Here is an 18920-nt window from a genome sequence, read left to right as displayed (position 1 = left end):
CCCATCTAGTCACTCAGAAAAAATCAGGACATTCTGATGTAGAGTTTCAAAATAAAAGACCTTTGAAGTCTCATATATGAGCTATCATCCCTCTGTGTTTACATGAGATGATCAGATGATCAGATCAGATCAGATCAGAGGGATGATTTTGAAACTGTACATCAGAATGTCCTGATTTTTTCTGAGTGACTAGATGGGGTGTCCTGCTATCACCCTGAAGTGAAATAAGTCTTTGATACGGGACAGTTTTTGTTTTATTCTCATCTAAACACAGAGGGATGATTTTTTTTGACTCTACCGTAATTCATAGGATATTCGCGCACCGCAATATCACGTGCGGGCTGGCTTGACTAGGTTTTCCCGAGTGGAGGCTGGCTTGACTGCAGTAGTCTAACCGAACATCTGATGTAGAGTTCGGACTGTAGCAGCAACTGTGGTTTTTAGCATATCTTATGAAGGTAAACAGCGGTCGGTGCATGCTATATTTAACGTTTATCTATCTAACATTAGGCCTATACCAGTAACATTACTTCACATGTTACCTTTTTAACAGTAGATGCTACCTTCATGACAATGTTCTTTTCAGGAGTGCTCCAAAATCAAGATTGATAACTAAGTCAATATAATGAGATATTAAGTCAATATAATGAGATAGTAAGTCAATATAATAAGATAGCTAAGTCAATATAATGAGATATTAAGTCAATATAATGAGATAGCTAAGTCATTATAATGATATAGTAAGTCAATATAATGAGATAGTAAGTCAGTATGGTCATAAAGCTTTAACAAAAATAAATAATACAAAAATAAATAAAGAGGGGGCGGAGCTTATGCCTGCTCATGCGGGAGATTTCTACCGGCAGATACTGCCGTGATGAAACGTCCAAACCACATCAAGGATTATTTCTGAAACAGTATCAAATGTTTTTTCTCTTGCCGGTTTACCACAAGGTGAGTTCCTTTTTATTTCCTGCTTCTTCACACATACTCTCTCCAGTACAGGTTAGCTCTGAGTGTTAGCGATGCTTGCTAATGTAAACAAAGACCATATTACGTCCAAAACAGTCGGGCATTGTTTCTGATAGCAACGTTTCTGATAGGGCCGTGGGTCCGCATTGCCGATATTACATCATATCGGGCGCAAATCTGGATCAGCTCCGTTGTTCCCCGTTTTTAGAGATTTGGGTACAGAGGAAAAGAGAGAAGGTGTTATTTTTCTGACGCTGTGTTAGTTCCGTGACACACCGGGGACACAAATTTATGTATAAAAGACATAAAAAAGTGCATTTTGCATGATAAGTCCCCTTTAATATAATTGCTTTCACCTAACCTAATACAGTTTTGTGAAATGTGTTGACATAATACATTTAATTAAACTCAACTTTTCAGTTTTTTCAGTGTTACATATAATTAAGTTTGCTCAAATAAACTAAACAGTCTCTTTATTCATAATGAAAAACGTGTGTTTCCCCCCCGCAGATGACATAACAGTCTTCAGCCCATCGACATTCTTCATTGTAATCCACACCAAATACGGGCTTGATCTTGAGATTCAGCTAAAACCCATTATGCAGGTCTACATCAAAGCCAGTGTTCGAAATAAAGGAAAACTCATGGGTTTGTTATACTTCTTATAGTAATAGTGTAAAACATCCACATTTTGCAATGAATGTTTTATTAAGTGTTAAGGAATCATATCTTGTCCAGGTCTTTGTGGAGATTTTAATGATGTGGAAGCTGATGACTTCAGAACCACAAATGGATTGATTGAGGGAACAGCGTCGACATTTGTCAACACATGGAAGACTAAGCCAAGCTGCCCAGATGTTACAAACATAATTGGGGACCCCTGCACATCGAGCATAGACAAAGGTAGGTCACATACATAGTACTTTATATTTCAATATCATTTTCTCAATGTAACCAAATAAATATGTTTATTTGTGTTTGTAGAGAATTATGCCAAGCACTGGTGTGGGATGCTGTCAGACCCAAAAGGGATTTTTGCAAAGTGTCATTCTGAAATAAACCCAGAAGACTATCAGGAAGTAAGCAGATCTTGTTTTGTCTGCAGTCTAATCTATGTGTTCATGTGTTAGGGTTATTTTACATACTTAACATTTCTCTCCGCAGTCTTGTATTTATGACACCTGTGCCGGTCATAGCAGTGAGGAGTGCATGTGTGCTGCTATATCCTCTTATGTCCATGCATGCGCTGCTGAAGGCATCCTGTTCAAAGGATGGAGGAACACCATTTGCCGTAAGTTAAACCCAAACTTTAAAATGTGAAATAAAAAAAATCCTTATTCATTTATAATATTTAAACAAGTGAACCTGTTTCCTTTGAAAAGAGCGCTACGCAACTGGCTGCCCTGCTACTTTTGTGTATGAATACGAAATGACAAGCTGTCGTCGCACCTGCCGCTCTCTTAGTCAGTCAGACTTAACTTGTGGCATTGAGTTTACCCCAATGGATGGCTGCGGCTGTGCCAAAGGAACTTTCCTGAATGACCGGGATCAGTGTGTGCCAGCCTCACATTGCTCTTGCCAGGTGGGAGACACGCTGGTGCACCCAAAGCAGTCTATCACAGTCAATGGAAAAACCTGGTGAGGATTTCAAAATGTCCTTTAATATTCCAGCAAAACAATATTTTCGTATGATTGTTTTTATTTTATTGTTTTAAGTAAGCTGATGGGTCCAATTTGTCATATTTTAAAGTCTAATGTTTATCTAGCGCAGGGTTTATTTTTGATTTTACAAGTGCAGTTTCCCACAAGTAGATCGCTTGAACATCATGGCAGTCCCTTTAGGTCCTCCAGTGCTTTTTGCAAAGATCCAAACAGTTGCTACAAGGCAACATTTGATTCCACTGAAAGTGAACATTAACCAACAGTGTCTTGTAGCAGTGAAGTAGGCTACTGCTTGTAACAGCCATAGCTAGATTATAGCAACCCAAAAAATCATGAATCTAATGTTTTTATTTATTTTTTCTTAATTATTTTGACTATTCACATGCTATGCTTTAAATACAGTTTATGTAAGCCTACATTTGTTCTAATTTCTGATGTATTGGATCTAATGTTGTTGGTTTTTAGTTTGTAATTGCAATGCTTGCAATACCTTATATTTCTTCAGTTGAATTTGCACTTTTATCTTAATTGTGTTGGTTCAGTGGACATCTGGGTTTGACCGATTGTTTTTTTTCTCTCAAGGCTTTGGTTTTATCCCTAAATCCAAACCCTTGACCTGTCAGCTCAGTATGTGCTAAATAGTCACCAGCTTTCCTGGACAACCAAGTTAGCCAAAGTGTGTAACCTTGATTTGGACATAAGAGAACTACACGTCCTAAAGGCCAAACATGTTTGGGACCACTGTCGTAAACCACTGTTTCTTCATTAACAAAAAATTGAGCAGAAACTAGCAAGTTTTAACTTTGTGTGTTCTATACATTTCAGCGTGTGCCTTAGTGGAACACTGAATTGTAAAGGAATACATACAGAAGAATGTAGGTACCATCACTCATCTTAATATTCCATCTGTTGCAAAGCACATTATGAGCTACACCAAGCCTTCAGTGGTGTAATTTCTAACACACTATCATTGTCATCAGCATGCAAAAAGCCGATGGTTTACTTCAACTGCTCCAGCTCAAAGCCACGTGAGAAGGGATCCGAATGTCAAAAGAGCTGCCAGACTCTGGACACAGACACATGTGTAAGATTATATTGTGGTTCATGACTACTGTTGAATATTCTATGACTACCATCTCTATAATGCATTTTTATATACTTATAATGGGTCAGGGTTTTTTTTCGCACCGTATGTTCATAATTATATAAGCACTACTAAAATAGGTTTAAACAGGATTAGTAATAATAACACATTTTAAAGCATTTTTTTGGGTCTGGGTCAAGTATCATTATACTTTAGTATTTCGGGTTAATCAATGTTTAAGAGAAGAATCTGGGTCTTGGGTTACTCAGGACATTATCCTTAGCCAGTTATAAAGACTGATAGAGAACTGCTCTAATGTATGATACCACATTTTTGATTTGAAGTTTCTGAAAAAGGAATACTGTCTTACAAACATCAATAACATGCTTTTAGCTTCATCTGTATAAGGTTGCACACAATCATGATATAATTGTTAGCTGCGTGTGCTGACTACAAGTAAAGGCTAACAAATACGAAGATAATCAGATAATCAAAGACTCATCAATGCTTTATTATCTGAAACTAAACAAATGTTATCACAATGATCATTATGTAATTAAAAATATATATACAATGGATTCAAACTATGGGAATTGGAATAAACTATGATAAAAAAATAGCAAGACAAGTAAATCCAGTGAGTGAGCAGCAATTATGAAGTAATGTGATACAGAATGTTACTTTATAAAATGCTTTTTAATATGCGATGGCTATTGTTATATATCGTTATGAATATTTTCGATATTTCCGCTTACTTATTAACTAAGTATAAGGTGCCAAAATCAGATTTTACTGCACTAAGTATGATATTGAATGCTGTATAGACATGAGTTTCTTGGAAAGTGTTACCAAATGTTCTATAAATGTGTCCTAAAGCAGCAGGATGACATGTTAAATACTTTGCTGTTACATTGTATAGGCCAATACACATTGTATGTCAGGCTGTGTATGCCCAGCCGGCCTGGCGCTTGATGGTAAAGGAGACTGCATAAAGGAACAGAACTGTCCCTGCACACATAATGGAAAGTCCTTTCAATCTGGAGAGAATGTCACTGTAAACTGCAATACCTGGTGAGTCCTTTCATTCTTTTCATACTAAAATAGCGCTGTGTCAATTCACTGTTGTCTTTTTTTTAGCTATGCATGATATATATCTGGCTTGGTGAAAAAAAATGCATTAATGTCTTAAAATGTCTTTGCGGATATATAACTTAACATAACTTCATTTACCTATAGTACTTGCAAAAGCAGAAAATGGACATGTACAGATCATGAGTGTGGTGGATTCTGCACCATATATGGAGATAGCAATTACATCACTTTTGATGAGAAGAAATTCTCCTTTAATGGGGAATGTAGCTACATCTTCACTCAGGTATTGCACTGACCTATATTCAGTCTTATCAGTTTGTCAAACAAATCTGTCTTGTAATATAATCATCAATATCTTGCAGGATTACTGTGGAGAAGACATGAATGGCACCTTTAGGGTCCTAACAGAGAGCATCCCATGTGGTGGGAGTGGAACCATTTGCTCCACTGCTATCAAGCTTTACTTAGGGGTACTTAACACTATATTTCATTATTATGGTATACATTTGAAATGCATTTTTTAAATACTGAAAATAACATTGAAGAATTACAAAAGAGTATGTTCTTTTGCTTTTTCAGAACAACGAAATCATTCTTTCAGAGGAAAGTGTCAGAGTTATCAAACAAAGCAAAGGGGAAGACATACCATATAAGGTCCACACTATGGGTATTTATCTTGTCATTGAGGCAAAGAATGGACTTGTTCTTATGTGGAATAAGAGGACAACACTCATGATCAAACTCAAGTCAAATTTCAAGGTGGGTGACGAGATATACAGTTGTTCGGCTAAATGATAATAAGGATGCCCCCTCATTAATGCAACAATATAAATTAACCATATCTCGCTTTTCCCAGGGAAAAGTCTGTGGTCTGTGTGGGAATTACGATGGAAATATCAAGAACGATTTTACCACCAGAAACAAAGGAGCTGTGGTTGACGCCCTTGAGTTCGGAAACAGCTGGAAAGTGTCACCTAATTGCCCTAATGCAAAAACAGCAAAAGATCCCTGCAGTATGTACTCATACAGGAAGGCATGGGCATCAAAACACTGCGATATTATCAATAATGAAGTATTTGCTACTTGCCATTCGAAGGTAAGAGAACTGCCAATTAACTAAGATAGATAGATGGATGGATAGATAGATAGATAGATAGATAGATAGATAGATAGATAGATAGATAGATAGAGTGTGCTTACATTTACAATTGCTTTGTTCAAAAGGTGGATCGAAAAAAATATTATGACGCCTGTGTGAGAGACACGTGTTCCTGCAACACAGGAGGAGACTGTGAGTGTTTCTGCTCTGCCGTCGCAGCCTACGCAGCAGCCTGTAACGAGGCCGGAGCGTGTGTGAGATGGAGAACTCCCACAATCTGCCGTAAGTGTTTTATTGGTGTTTCTGTGAGACGATGAACTGCATCACCTTTTGTCAGCATCCCCTTTGTCGTTTCAATTGTTGAATTTACAAATAAAGCCTGACTCTCATATCCTTTTAAAGATTTGATTCACTATACAGTATAGTAATCTTTTCTTGTACGTTGTTATTATTTTTTTTCTATTTTCTTTTGTTTCATTAGCTATATTCTGTGATTTTTACAACCCTGATGGAGAGTGTGAATGGCACTATAAGCCTTGTGGAAAACCATGTATGAAGACATGCAGAAATCCCTCGGGAGAATGCTTCAACCACATTCCAGCATTAGAAGGTAGGTAGAAATGAAAGTAAAAATGTATGTATCTCTAAGTTTGTAAATACAGAGTTGAACATTTGTTTTTTTCATACAGTTTCACCACTCAAATATTCTAACATGGTTTAGGCTAGTTCCAATATGTACCTTTTGTGTGGTAGTACAGCATTTTTTACAGTAACATTTAACTTTTTAAGGCTGCTATCCAAATTGCCCGTCTGAACGACCTTATTTCGAAGAGGATGACATGAAGTGTGTGTCAAATAAGGAATGTGGCTGTTATGATGACGAAGGGAATCACCATGAAGAAGGGAAGCTTTGGCCTTCAAAAGATAACTGTCACAACTGGTAAGTCACTTTCCATGTTATTAATGATGCATTGGTGCAAAAGTAAATGATATCACTTGAACTGTTTTCACAACAGATAGCATAAGGCAGCAATATACACAATATAATTTATTCATGCTGTTCAGACGTACATTACATTACATATCATTTAGCTGACGCTTTTATCCAAAGTGACTTACAATAAGTGCAAAAACCATAAAGAAACAAACAGGAACAACAAGGAAAGTGCAGATATATTTAATTCAAGCAAGATTATACCATAGTAAGTGCTGGTGAATCAGATACAAGGCCTAAGTTAAAGTTACCTAAAGTTTTTTTTTCAGCAATAACTTAATTTCCAAGGTACAGTCGAAATAGAAGCGTAAACAGTTTGCGACGGAAGATATGCAGAGTTTTTGCTGTCCTGATGTCAATGGGGAGCTCATCCCTCAATTTAGGAATCAGGATAGCAAACAGGCGTGTTTTTGAGGGGTAGCTGGGTCCCACTCGCAGTGATGGAGTAGCGAGTCTATTGGCTGATGCCGAGCGTAGTGCATGTGCTAGAGTAGATGGTTGAAATAAGGCCTGGATGTATGAAGGAGCTAGCTATAGTGACTATGTAAAATTACTTTATTTCAGCAATAGCAATTATTTCTTATTTCTTTCTTTGAAGTAAAATCATTTTTCTGAATAAGTTGAAGATCCTACTGTCACGTGTTGTCTGTTAATTGTGTTACTAAAGAGTTGCTTAACCTTTGTATTATAAAATAGCCATTATCCTCAAATACTTCTCTTGTTTTTAGGGAACAATAAAAGTTGCCATAAAATCAGGAACAATCTCATGTTGCTTATCACAGCCTCACATGTACCTTTATTTTCATATAAAAGGAGGAGCTCTAATCAGTACTTTGGTCAGGCCCTTTAAACAATGGCATCTGTATTTGTTGCCTTGGAGACCTGGTGTTTTGGATGGAGACACATTGGCAATTTTTGTATGGAACTGTGCGTACTATTAAAGGCATGCCTCATGCTGTGGTACACGTTTGGAATAACTATTTATTATTAATAGGACAGCTATTTACACAGGATCTGCCATGTCTAAATCACATCACGGACCTTCACAGTGCGCACCACGGCAATTAAAAAATGCTCATAAAACAGATAAACGTCTCCTTCAAATGGCTGTTAATACAATCACTGGTGTACAGTTAATAAAGAAGATCAGTATAGGCTAACTTGTTATTCTCTCTTGGCGACATTATCTTATTTTAGCTGGTCAATAAAATGAAGACTAAAAGAGAAAAATAAAGAAAAGCATAAATAAATAGCATTTTTTAGTGTAACTTCTCTTACATAAAATAAAGTTTATAGAACACAATTGGCGATGCCTACATTCATGCCATAACGTGCGTTTTCTTCCAGCTGGGCACATTGTTGGTTAACAAGATACCAAACCTGTGGGCAGGGAAGGAAAAAACAGAAAAGATCTGTGCACCAATATCAAATGGTTGCCTTTATGTTAATGTATTATGTTTAAACATATTCTTTTTTTTATTTACCTTTAGTAAATGTTCTTCAACAAAAGTGAAGTGCTACTATGATAATCTAGGTAAGTTTTGCTATGACCACTTCTTTAATTGATCACAGAATAAAGTTTAATGAGAAAGGTAATTGTATGAATCTATTAAATCATAAAAGATTTTGATAATCCTTTTAATAAAAAATGTTTTGCAGCTTGCAATTGTTACTATAACGGGCATATTTACAAGTATGGAGAGACTGTCTATGAGACACATGATGGAAATGGAACCTGTTTAAAGGCTGTTTGTGGAGAAAAAGGAAATATTATCAGAACCACAGAGACTTGCCCTACAACTGCACCATCCACAACATTTAATTTTACGAGTGGTAAGAGACTTTTGAGAGGAATAGGTGTTGAATAAAAATATTTTGAACCTTTTAAAGTCAACCTTATGATTAAATCCAATTTGTTTTTGGCCATCACAGAAAAATCAAGAACAACCACACAACATCCTACCACAGCAACATCACAAACGTCTCATCATCCAAGTGTCACAACTGAGGCTGTGACAGCGATTACGACATTCTCGATACCGATGGCTTCTACGAGGTCTAAAACAACAGTTCTATCATCAAGACCCAGCTCCAAAGCTACCACTGTCACAGTAAAATCCAGCACAACATCAACATTCACAGAAAACCCTACCACAACCATTATAGTCACTGAAAAGCCCAACACAACAACCCCTGAAGTTATTACGAATACAGTTGCTAAAGCAACGCCATTAACAGAACCTGTGATTAAGCTCACAAGTACAACACCCACAGAAAAACCCACCGCAACACCCACAGAAAATCCCACCACTACCACCACCATCACAAAACCACCAACCACAATAACAGAAAAACAGACCACGACATCCATAATCACAGTAAAACCCACGACAACCACTAAAGTTACCGAAAAACCCACCACAATACACATAGAAAATCCCAGCACTAAAGCTACCNATGTCCATAAACTCAAGTTGTACATTCTTCATCTTTCTGTCCATAAAACACTAAGTTGTACATTCTTCATCTTTCATGTCCTAACACAAGTTGGTACATTCTTCATCTTTAATGTCCATAAAAAATTGTACGAAAACTCTTCATCTTTCATGTCCATAACACAAGTTTACATCTTCATCTTTCATGTCACAAACTCAAAGTTGTACATTTTTCATCATCTTTCATGTCCATACAACTCAAGTTGTACATCTTCATCCTTTCATGGGTCCATAAACACAAGTTGTACATTCTTTCCATCTTTCATGTCCATAAACTCAAAGTTGTACATTATTCCATCTTTCATGTCCATAAACCCAAGGCTTTCACATTCTTGCAGTTTCAGTTTTTCAACAACTTTTTATTCATAACCTTATTTCAAACTATGGTCTCTGTACATGAATTCAGAGAGTCTTTTCTTCATAAACATGAGGTGATGAAGGGTGGAGACTTTTGTTTAGTAAATACCTACCTACCTACCTAACTACCTACTACTACCTACCTACTACCGTACTACCTACTACCTACCTACCTACCTACCTACCTACCTACCTACCTACCTACCTACCTACCTATACCTACCTACACAAACCTACCTACCCTACCTACCCTACTACCTACCTACCTACCTACCCTACCTCCTACCTACCTACCGACCCTACCGCTACCTACCTACCTACCTACCTACCTTACCTACCTACCTACCTACCTACCTACCTAACCTACCTACCGTACCTACCTACTCTATCTACTCATCTATCTATTGATCTATCTATCATCGTATCTATCTACGTATCTATCTATCATCTATCTATCTATCTATCTATTATCTATCTATCTATCTATCTATCTATCTATTCTATCTATCTATCTGCATATATCTATCCTATTATCTTCTAATCTATCTATCTATCTATCTATCTATCTCCTTACCTACCTACTACCTACCTACCTCTACCTACCCTACCTACCTACCTACCTACCTACCTATTCTATCTATCTATCTGATTACTATTAATTACGTTGAAACCCTTTGATAGTTTATAACAATTACACTGTAATTATAACCATATGAATTTATAATGTACAAGGGACTCCGTTACTTTCCCAGTTTCGTACAACGTGTGTAGTATTTTTAGTGATGTAAGAGAGAAATTTGACAGTTATATATACAATTACTATTCAGGTTGTCATTTATAACTATTCATAACAACACCTAATGAATGTTTTTCTTACTGTACACACACCTACATCATCGGGTACTAATAAAGACACTACCCGTGGTAGTTTTCTTTCGGACTGCACCTCTCGCTGTCACTCTAGAACGGGACACACCAAAATAAGGTCACACCTATGCGACTTATGGTTTCTCATGCTGGGTCGTAACACTCGAAACTATCTGCACGTACAACGATTCGTCCTTGAGGTTCGAGACGTGCAATGTATAAGAGCGGCGCACTTCTAGGGTTGTCCTATACATAGGGGCTTTCGACCTTCTATTTGGAGAAGCATACTTAAAGACTACATAATTTCTACTTCGACGCGTCAGTCTATAGGTGATTCACTCCTTACCATAACTCAATTGACTACGAAGTACAAATTTATTGTACAGTTATTCAAGCACAGGTGTCTCCAACCATGACTGTCTCGTGCCAGATTATGTCAACGAGAACAATTTTAAATAAAACAACAAACTCCTTAGGTGACTCGTACGCAAAATTACACTTTACGTAATAAAGGACTATCGATCCTATTAATGTTATACGATACATGTCGCTCGTGTCTGGTTTATATTTAGACTGAAAGTTAGGACAAGAAATCTTGTCTAATTAGAGCAATACAAATTTTTACTTTTTACTCTTATGTAGTTCGATAAACTAGGCCAAAATTATTAACGTACAAAATCACATCTCCATTGCAAGTTCGAATCTACGTCTAAGAAATTCTCGAAGAAACCCCTGACCTTATACTAAGTGCCTATATTCTTAGTTCCACTCTTACTGCCGTGCTCGAGAGTCGTCCATACTCTTTCGTGTCGCTAAAAGGGTTTGGGTACATAAGTTATCTATATAGTATTCACTACTACGCAAGTCACATCTTTCTATCTGTGACAACCCCAATAACGAAAGAGTTAGTTTGCCTCCAATAGTCCAATAAGTTACTCTACATTGAAGTCGTACACACGATGAATACGGTGAGGACAAGGGAATACCCTAGTTTGAATTATAAAGCAAATTAAGAACGTAAAAAATAATAATTAATAATGTAACAGGTGAACAATCTGCGAAAAGGGGTGTCCTCGTTAACCCCACTTCACCAGAGTCCCTGTGTTTCCTGTACGACTCGGTCACCTTGAGCTTGAACGATGGGGGTGAACTAAGGTCAGGTCGCGTGACTGGGTGACTCGGTGTCGAGTAGGATAATACATTTCCTTTCATTGAAGTCGAACTATTTCTAAAATTTTTCTTTCAATATGTAGTACACTCTACATGAGAACTCGAGAAGTTCTCTCTTGTATTTTTTCGTCCATACGACTCCAAAAGAATTAACTTACCGTCACACCACACCTAACTAAAACCTTCGTACTGAAATGACAAGTTGCTAGCTAAACTTCTATACTGTCTAATCATAGAAGTGTTGTAACATATTATTGTACAACACATAACTTATTATTACAAGAAGTAACCTCCTTATCATGCGACAACCCGACTAACGCAGAGTTAGTTTGTATCCAATAACTTACTCTACATTGAAGCTCTCCTGACACTACCGATTAACTATAAAGGACAAATTAAAACACCAAAGCAAAATAAATAGTTCCCTTTACATAATGCAATGCTGCTACTATCTATACTATAAATTTTTCGAAAAATGCTCGACTCAGTACACTACTGCAGGCCGTCTGTCGACTAAAGACTTCACATGTTGCAAAACAAAACAACGTTATTCTGGCCAACACGTTTCTCTAACGTTACATAACCTATAAGCCACCCCTTGAAGACTTCGTTAACCGTCAGTCCTGAGAATGGAGTAAGTGTGGTTGCGTTTGAGGCCAAGTTCAGGCACGTCTCGAAAAGTCCAAGTCTGGCCAAGAAGCCCAATCGAGGCCGAGAAAAGTGTGGCGGGTCTCCCAGGCCTGACCACGACGCAGTAACTGCAGTAGCAATACGCACTGACAGGCGAAGTATTTCGTTAGGGCCCGCCTTTGGGGAGCGTGTAACACGAGTCGAGGAGACATGGCAGAGCTCTTTGGTCTGAAGGGTCACAATCGAACCAGAGACAGCTCACCTGGATGACCAGACGAACAATACAAACAGCGACAGATCCACAATGTTCATGACCTATTCTTGCAGCCTCCCATTGAACACAAATACCTGTACTTTCTACTTCTTACATGTTGAACTCAAATACCTGTACTTTCTACTTCTTACATGTTGAACACAAATACCTGTACTTTCTACTTCTCACATGTTGAACTCAAATACCTGTACTTTCTACTTCTTACATGTTGAACACAAATACCTGTACTTTCTACTTCTTACATGTTGAACTCAAATACCTGTACTTTCTACTTCTCTCATTTTCCAAACAGGCTGGTTCCTTTAGTTTGAATGTGTGTTTGGTGGCGTGATCATTATTATTTAGAGACATTGCGTGCCTATTGATTTGAACACGATCCGTGTATCTATCATTTCCTGGTCTTCTCTAAAGAAGAGGGACCAATGAAAACGTTGTCATGTTGCCGTTGGTCACCATGGAAACATTCATTAGCTAACAATGACATTATTGTTCTATTAATATAAAGGGAGGTCAGGTACTCTTTAAAACAGCTGCTAGTTATGGGTACTTTTTACTGAAGTACATTTCAAAGCCTTTTTACTTTGACTTGTAAAGAAGTTTAGTCAGTACTTCTACTTTCACCAGAGTATTTTTAAACACGAGTATCTGTACTTCTACTTGAGGAAAGGATGTGTGTACTTTTCCCCCTTTTTTTTGTTTTTCTTCAAATTAGCCAATGAATGAATGATTTATTGTAAGTTGCAGCACTACTACCTTCAGCTCTGTTTCTATCCTGCTGGGTTGTTGAACACTCCCAAAGCTCTCTGAGTTTGAGCTCTATTAATCACCTCTGTGATCGTTGATGTAGGCCAAGTGAGTTTCTTTTTGGCGTGTAAGCACTATCACCTCATCCTCCAACCCAACCAGGAAATCACACATGTCAGCAGCCTCAATGGAGTCTGCTGGATGCGGAGAGGAGGGATCAAAGCCTCGCAGGGCACCGGCTCATTGCCACTGGGCCCCATTAACGCTTCCTCTCACTGCGATTTCTCTCGCTCGTCTCTCATCTTCAAAAGACCCGTCTCATCCGGTTCTTCTGCACGGTGCATGGCAACAGACGGGATGGGACACAATCGTATGAAGTAGAAAAAAGCGGGGTGTGTGGAGGATATAGAGGCAATAGTATTTCAAAGGAGTGTGAAATGTGAATAAAAAACAGAATGCATTATGGGGTGGGGGGTAAACCAAATCTGTCGTTTATTTATTTGATTTCTCTCTTAAGCTGAGTTGCTGCAAGGTTGGACTTTTTTGTTGACGGATCTGAATTGAAATTAGCGATGTCCCGATCATCTTTTTTTGCTCCCAATGCGATTTTGACAATTTGCCGATACCGATTTTTCCCGATCCGATCTTTATGCAATGCATTAAGAGGAAAAAAAGCATTCAAGTTGTCCCTTAAGGTTATTTTTTTATTTAAATTGGATATTCTATCCAACATGGATATAGCTTCTTTCTTTCACAGCAGCATTGGATCAGTTCAGTTGTGCAGCATTGGATCAAAACAAAATAAAGCTTATCAGTACTCGTTAGCTTACTGCTACAATCAGACACTGCGCCCTGCCCACTCTGTTGCCAGATTTGAGAGAAATAAGCAACCAGGTCTATGAAAACAAGCCCCAAAGAAGCAACACATACATGATGTTGTGTAATTTGAAACCAAAACTAAGGCCTCAGGATGATTTTAAGACTTGAACATGGTCATTTTTGTTTTGTAACATTGAATACAAAATTTTAAAAAAGTATTTAAAAATTTTTTTTTAAAAATCCCGATCCCCGATTTTTTTCTCCCGATCTTTTGAAAATCACGTGACCGGCTCTGATCCCCGATCACGTGATCAGATCGGGACATTTGTAATTGAAATGCTTCAACATCTTTGTCGTAAACACAAACATGGCTGAATTGCTTTTTTTACTTGTACAAACCATTAGTTTATATCTCTTTCAATTTGAAAAGGAGCACTTGACTGTTTGGTGGATAAAACCACCCGATTCTGCTTTTTTTCTGAGTGGACTTTGTTGTTTGAGATGCGTTACCTGACAAGCCTCATCTATCACAGTTTCTTATCGTGCAAGGCTGTCAACAGGCTTCTTTAATACATGATGAGACAGCCCTTTCTATCCAGGTGCTATCATTGTCTGGAAAAGCCTCTCGCAGAACAAAACAGAGCTTTTAATAGGACTCTTTGGTCTTATAATGAAAAGGCAGAAACACCAAATGGCAACAACACTTTATGAGATTGTTGTGATGGAGCGACGTTGTTAACATTGCAGTCACTCTTGAAACTTAATTTGTTCAGACTTCCTACAGACACCCTGACAGCCGAACTGAAAGAGATGTTTAAAGCCGCTGCACTAGGTAAGCTTCAAATGTAAAGCTTCGCCTATCTGAAGGTTGAGAGTGAAGAGGGGAACAAAATCAATTGAAATGTTGGCATGGAACGGATATCATTATTAACAGGATTTGATGAGTCAAACTTGACAGAAAACTGCCAAGCAATCCTTCACAGAGCAGTGCATGAGCTGTCAGGTGAAAGCAATATTACATTTCAAACCACCCACTCAAACCCTAAAGCGTTATACAATAAAAAAGCACAGACTGAGTTTCTTCGTGGAGCCTGAACAGGATGTGTTAATAACTAATACAGATATTACGTATAGCCAATTACACCACATCTAATAAAAAAGGAAATCTAATTGGGATTGAGGTCAAGGCTTCTGTGTGACTATGAGGATGTATGCAATTATACGTAACTTTATGTGAAGTCGTTGAAACTTGAGAGTTCAAATGGAAGTTATAACACAGGGGGAATCAATGCACCAGGTACGTGTGCCAATAACTTAGCATTTTAACACATTTTATAAAGTTTGTGAATGGTTTGACTCTGTACAAACACGATATCTGAACATGCAAATATAGTCAAGTCAGTCAAAGTCAATCTTTCAGTTTGTGTGTACAGACAGAGAGATCGAAATGACGTTTCCAACAATCCCGAATACAAAAATACAATTATACAATATACAGATATGTATACAGATATCTATATCCTACATACACAATCAACAGACACATTTTCACATATGCACACATTAAGATAAAAAACACAACAATCAATATATACAAAATAACAGTCACTTCAATATCAATATCTTTGGTGCAAGATTGTCCATAGAATCTGCATTTATTGCCATATATATATATATATATATAGTGCCATATTTAACACTAGAACCGCCAACGGGTAAATTTTACCCGCAGCGGTTTTTTTATTGTACGTAACTTTTTTTCCATAACATATTAAAGTCTCCCAGTCCGTGACTTTTCCTGAAAGTGTGTTATGTAGCACCCTCTGTTGTTAAAAATTGTCAATAGGAAGTCAGATTGAAAAAATCGCCAAATAAATTGCCATTTATACCCATATCTGCCAGCGGGTAATATTTACCTCATAGAAAATGCAGCGTAAACATGACGTGTTGCTATAGCAACGCCTTTTGTCTACTGCGGTTCCTTATAGATAGAGAGAGATAGATAGATAGATATATTGATAGATAGATAGAGAAAGAGAAACCGAAGATTAATCACAAACTGGGACTTACATTTGTCACACGTACATAAAAAATCACTCCTAGTTATTAGCAAATTGGACTGTAAAATTAATGACATTCGTGTAGTGTAGACCCTGTACATAAGTTTATATATTAACCGAAATTTTTGTTCAGTCATCTCCAGTAGTCCCAAACAACTTACATAAGACTTATTTACACCTTTCGTAGTCCGTGTCTACATATGCGAAATTAAGTCCCCAGCCGTTGGAAAAACTATACTTCACCGGTAAATTTTTTTTCTAACAATAGTCGCACGCTGCTAACTCTTAATAGTTGCCCCCCCCCTCGGAGCGACAACCCCGTGCCCCCTCGGTCACACACCTGGACCAGTTGCTTTGAATGTGTAAATGGTGTAAATTTATTAACGAAATTTGCCGTATTATTATTCCTGTTGCCAGGCAAGACGACTAAGAGGTCTTGTGTGATACAATACTATAATCCCAGTACGTCTCTACTCTACTCTAGTCGACAGGGAATCTCTCTCTCTCCTAAAATCTCCTCTCCCACACCCGAACACGTACACAACACACACTAACCGTCCGCTGTCACTCCCTTGCACACATACAAAAGACCTTAACTTTTGCTCCTTCGTCTTTTTGTCTCCCAGACACTACATAAAAACACTTTGTCTTCTTGTCGAATTTATTTACGTTGCCGGAGGGTTCTGTCTCAGCGGAGAGAGGTAAGTAATTCGATTTCACCTTCCACACCAATAACTTTGGACTTCGAACAACGAAGACGGGAGGAGCTGATGAGACCCTCGGCTGTCTTTCAAGTTGTGTGTCTACCGGTCAGGCGGGGTTTAAACATCGTATATAAAGCTACTCGTCTAGCGGTGACCCGAAAGTTGATTTCTCGTCGGTGCGTTTTTGACGCCCGTAAACATGGTCGAGGAATACCCAAATGACGTTAATCCACTTCACGAAGGAGACACACTTTGCTAGTCGAGACGTGTGCCTCCTTTCGCCGTCTTTCAAGTGGACCTCAATTTCTCACACCCCGGACGCACGCACGTAACCGAAGTGAAGACGTCCATCTGAGCGAGACCGCCGCCCAAGAGCAGTCCTAGGTTATTATGTTAAATTTATTAATAACGTGTGAATAAGGTGAATAAAGGATCACACGGTGACCAATGGCCACGGCGCCGGTTACGACCGTGCGCCGGTCCCCAACGGCTGGGGAACCGAAATTAACTATTTTTTGGAAAGTCTCCGTTCACACGGAAGTGATTGTGTTTGAGATTGTCATGTTCAAGAGTTCCTGGAAATTCTAGGAAGGTACTTACTTACTGGTATGTTTTACTTGTCCTGTAATCGTCGTTTCGTCCTTGAGACTGTCTCGATTCCGGTATCACATTACGTTAACCATCTGTTCTCGAGAGGGAGGAAACTTTGGTGACGTCCGACGAAGAGTGTGCGGTCCCGTACTGAAGTGAAGTGCTCTTTACTAATCAGAAGTTCGGGTTCCCTGTGTGTAGAAATAGCAGGTGATTTTAGACTTCTTTATGGTCTCAGGTCTCATTAAAATATTCGCGACAACAAATCGGTACGAGAAGGTTCGACTTATGGTACGTGATGGTTTTGTCTGGTTACAAAGTTGTTCGGAGGGTACCTAACTTCGGGGAAGTTGTGTCGTAAAAGTGTATAATGTCATTACGGACTCGACCGAGAACACATCGCATTAACCACTAACGGACTACACACAGTGGGTCATCAGTACCCTTGTGTTATAATGGGAATCGCAACTGGTTAATGTTTTGTCGGCCGCTCTATTGGTTAGTCTCCGTCTGACCCGAGAGCCAAAGTCTGTCTCCCACTTTTCTCCCACGGTGTCGTGTCCGGTCATACTCTTCTCGAAAAACTTGTAATTATCGTACCTCTGTACAGTGTCTTCTCGTCTTTGTATGTTTTAATTGGTTTTATTACGTGTTTATTCCTGTGGAAATTATCAACCAGGTAAGTATAACTAATAATTCGTGACCTATAACCGATCTAAATTACGATCCGTTGTAAAGTAATACCAAACCTGCGTATGTCATACAGAGCGTTTACAGTTGAACTACGTAGTCAAATGTAATTGTGATCTTGGCGGTCCTCAGCGGCCAGATATGGATTTGGCGGTGTGCCCATTTTACATGGGCGATAGTCAAAAGTTCTGCCAGTTACAATAAATAAATAGTATGCTTTGTCACTCAAAACTAGCGTGTTCCCTACTGTAATATGGTTATATTAGACACCTGAAGAGTGAAAGTCTACTGTATCCAAACAACGTCTATTGTACTTCATATTTTATAACGATGTTCACGACTAAATTTGCCGAAACACAATCTAAACACAAAACAAATCCATGTTTAAAGGAGTAGAGAGGCAAATAGATAGATAGCTAGGTAGACATTACAGACAAGATACCCTGTATATTTAACAGATGTGGTTTGTTCTGCTGCGCCCTGATGAAGAGAGTAAAGCTCACGGTAGAAAAGTTGACCGTGCATTGGTAAGTGTGTACGTAATGCAGGAGTTGCAACTCGAGTCAGTAGGTTCTAGAACATAAGAGGTTCTACAATGGTGATAGATATTGATATA

At 38.3% G+C, this 18920-nt stretch overlaps 1 protein-coding gene across 1 annotated transcript in view; it reads left to right on the top strand.

The window, feature by feature from the left end:
• LOC104965135 (mucin-5AC-like) overlaps nucleotides 1-18920 on the top strand; it is a 32949-nt gene that overhangs the window by 7033 nt on the left and 6996 nt on the right. The window contains exons 13-30 of the mRNA XM_010794094.1: nucleotides 1483-1620; nucleotides 1711-1875; nucleotides 1957-2051; nucleotides 2137-2263; nucleotides 2355-2610; nucleotides 3460-3509; nucleotides 3615-3718; nucleotides 4638-4789; nucleotides 4955-5093; nucleotides 5173-5280; nucleotides 5390-5569; nucleotides 5667-5906; nucleotides 6035-6191; nucleotides 6391-6519; nucleotides 6699-6849; nucleotides 8394-8437; nucleotides 8563-8736; nucleotides 8836-9359. Of these exons, the coding sequence (XP_010792396.1) occupies nucleotides 1483-1620; nucleotides 1711-1875; nucleotides 1957-2051; nucleotides 2137-2263; nucleotides 2355-2610; nucleotides 3460-3509; nucleotides 3615-3718; nucleotides 4638-4789; nucleotides 4955-5093; nucleotides 5173-5280; nucleotides 5390-5569; nucleotides 5667-5906; nucleotides 6035-6191; nucleotides 6391-6519; nucleotides 6699-6849; nucleotides 8394-8437; nucleotides 8563-8736; nucleotides 8836-9359 (2933 nt within the window). The remainder of the gene's footprint in view (nucleotides 1-1482; nucleotides 1621-1710; nucleotides 1876-1956; nucleotides 2052-2136; nucleotides 2264-2354; nucleotides 2611-3459; nucleotides 3510-3614; nucleotides 3719-4637; nucleotides 4790-4954; nucleotides 5094-5172; nucleotides 5281-5389; nucleotides 5570-5666; nucleotides 5907-6034; nucleotides 6192-6390; nucleotides 6520-6698; nucleotides 6850-8393; nucleotides 8438-8562; nucleotides 8737-8835; nucleotides 9360-18920) is intronic.

The sequence above is a fragment of the Notothenia coriiceps genome, unplaced genomic scaffold (genome assembly GCF_000735185.1).
Source record: "Notothenia coriiceps isolate Sejong01 unplaced genomic scaffold, NC01 NC01_scaffold00037244, whole genome shotgun sequence".
NCBI lineage: Eukaryota > Metazoa > Chordata > Actinopteri > Perciformes > Nototheniidae > Notothenia > Notothenia coriiceps.
This window is presented reverse-complemented; position numbering and strand designations above follow the sequence as displayed.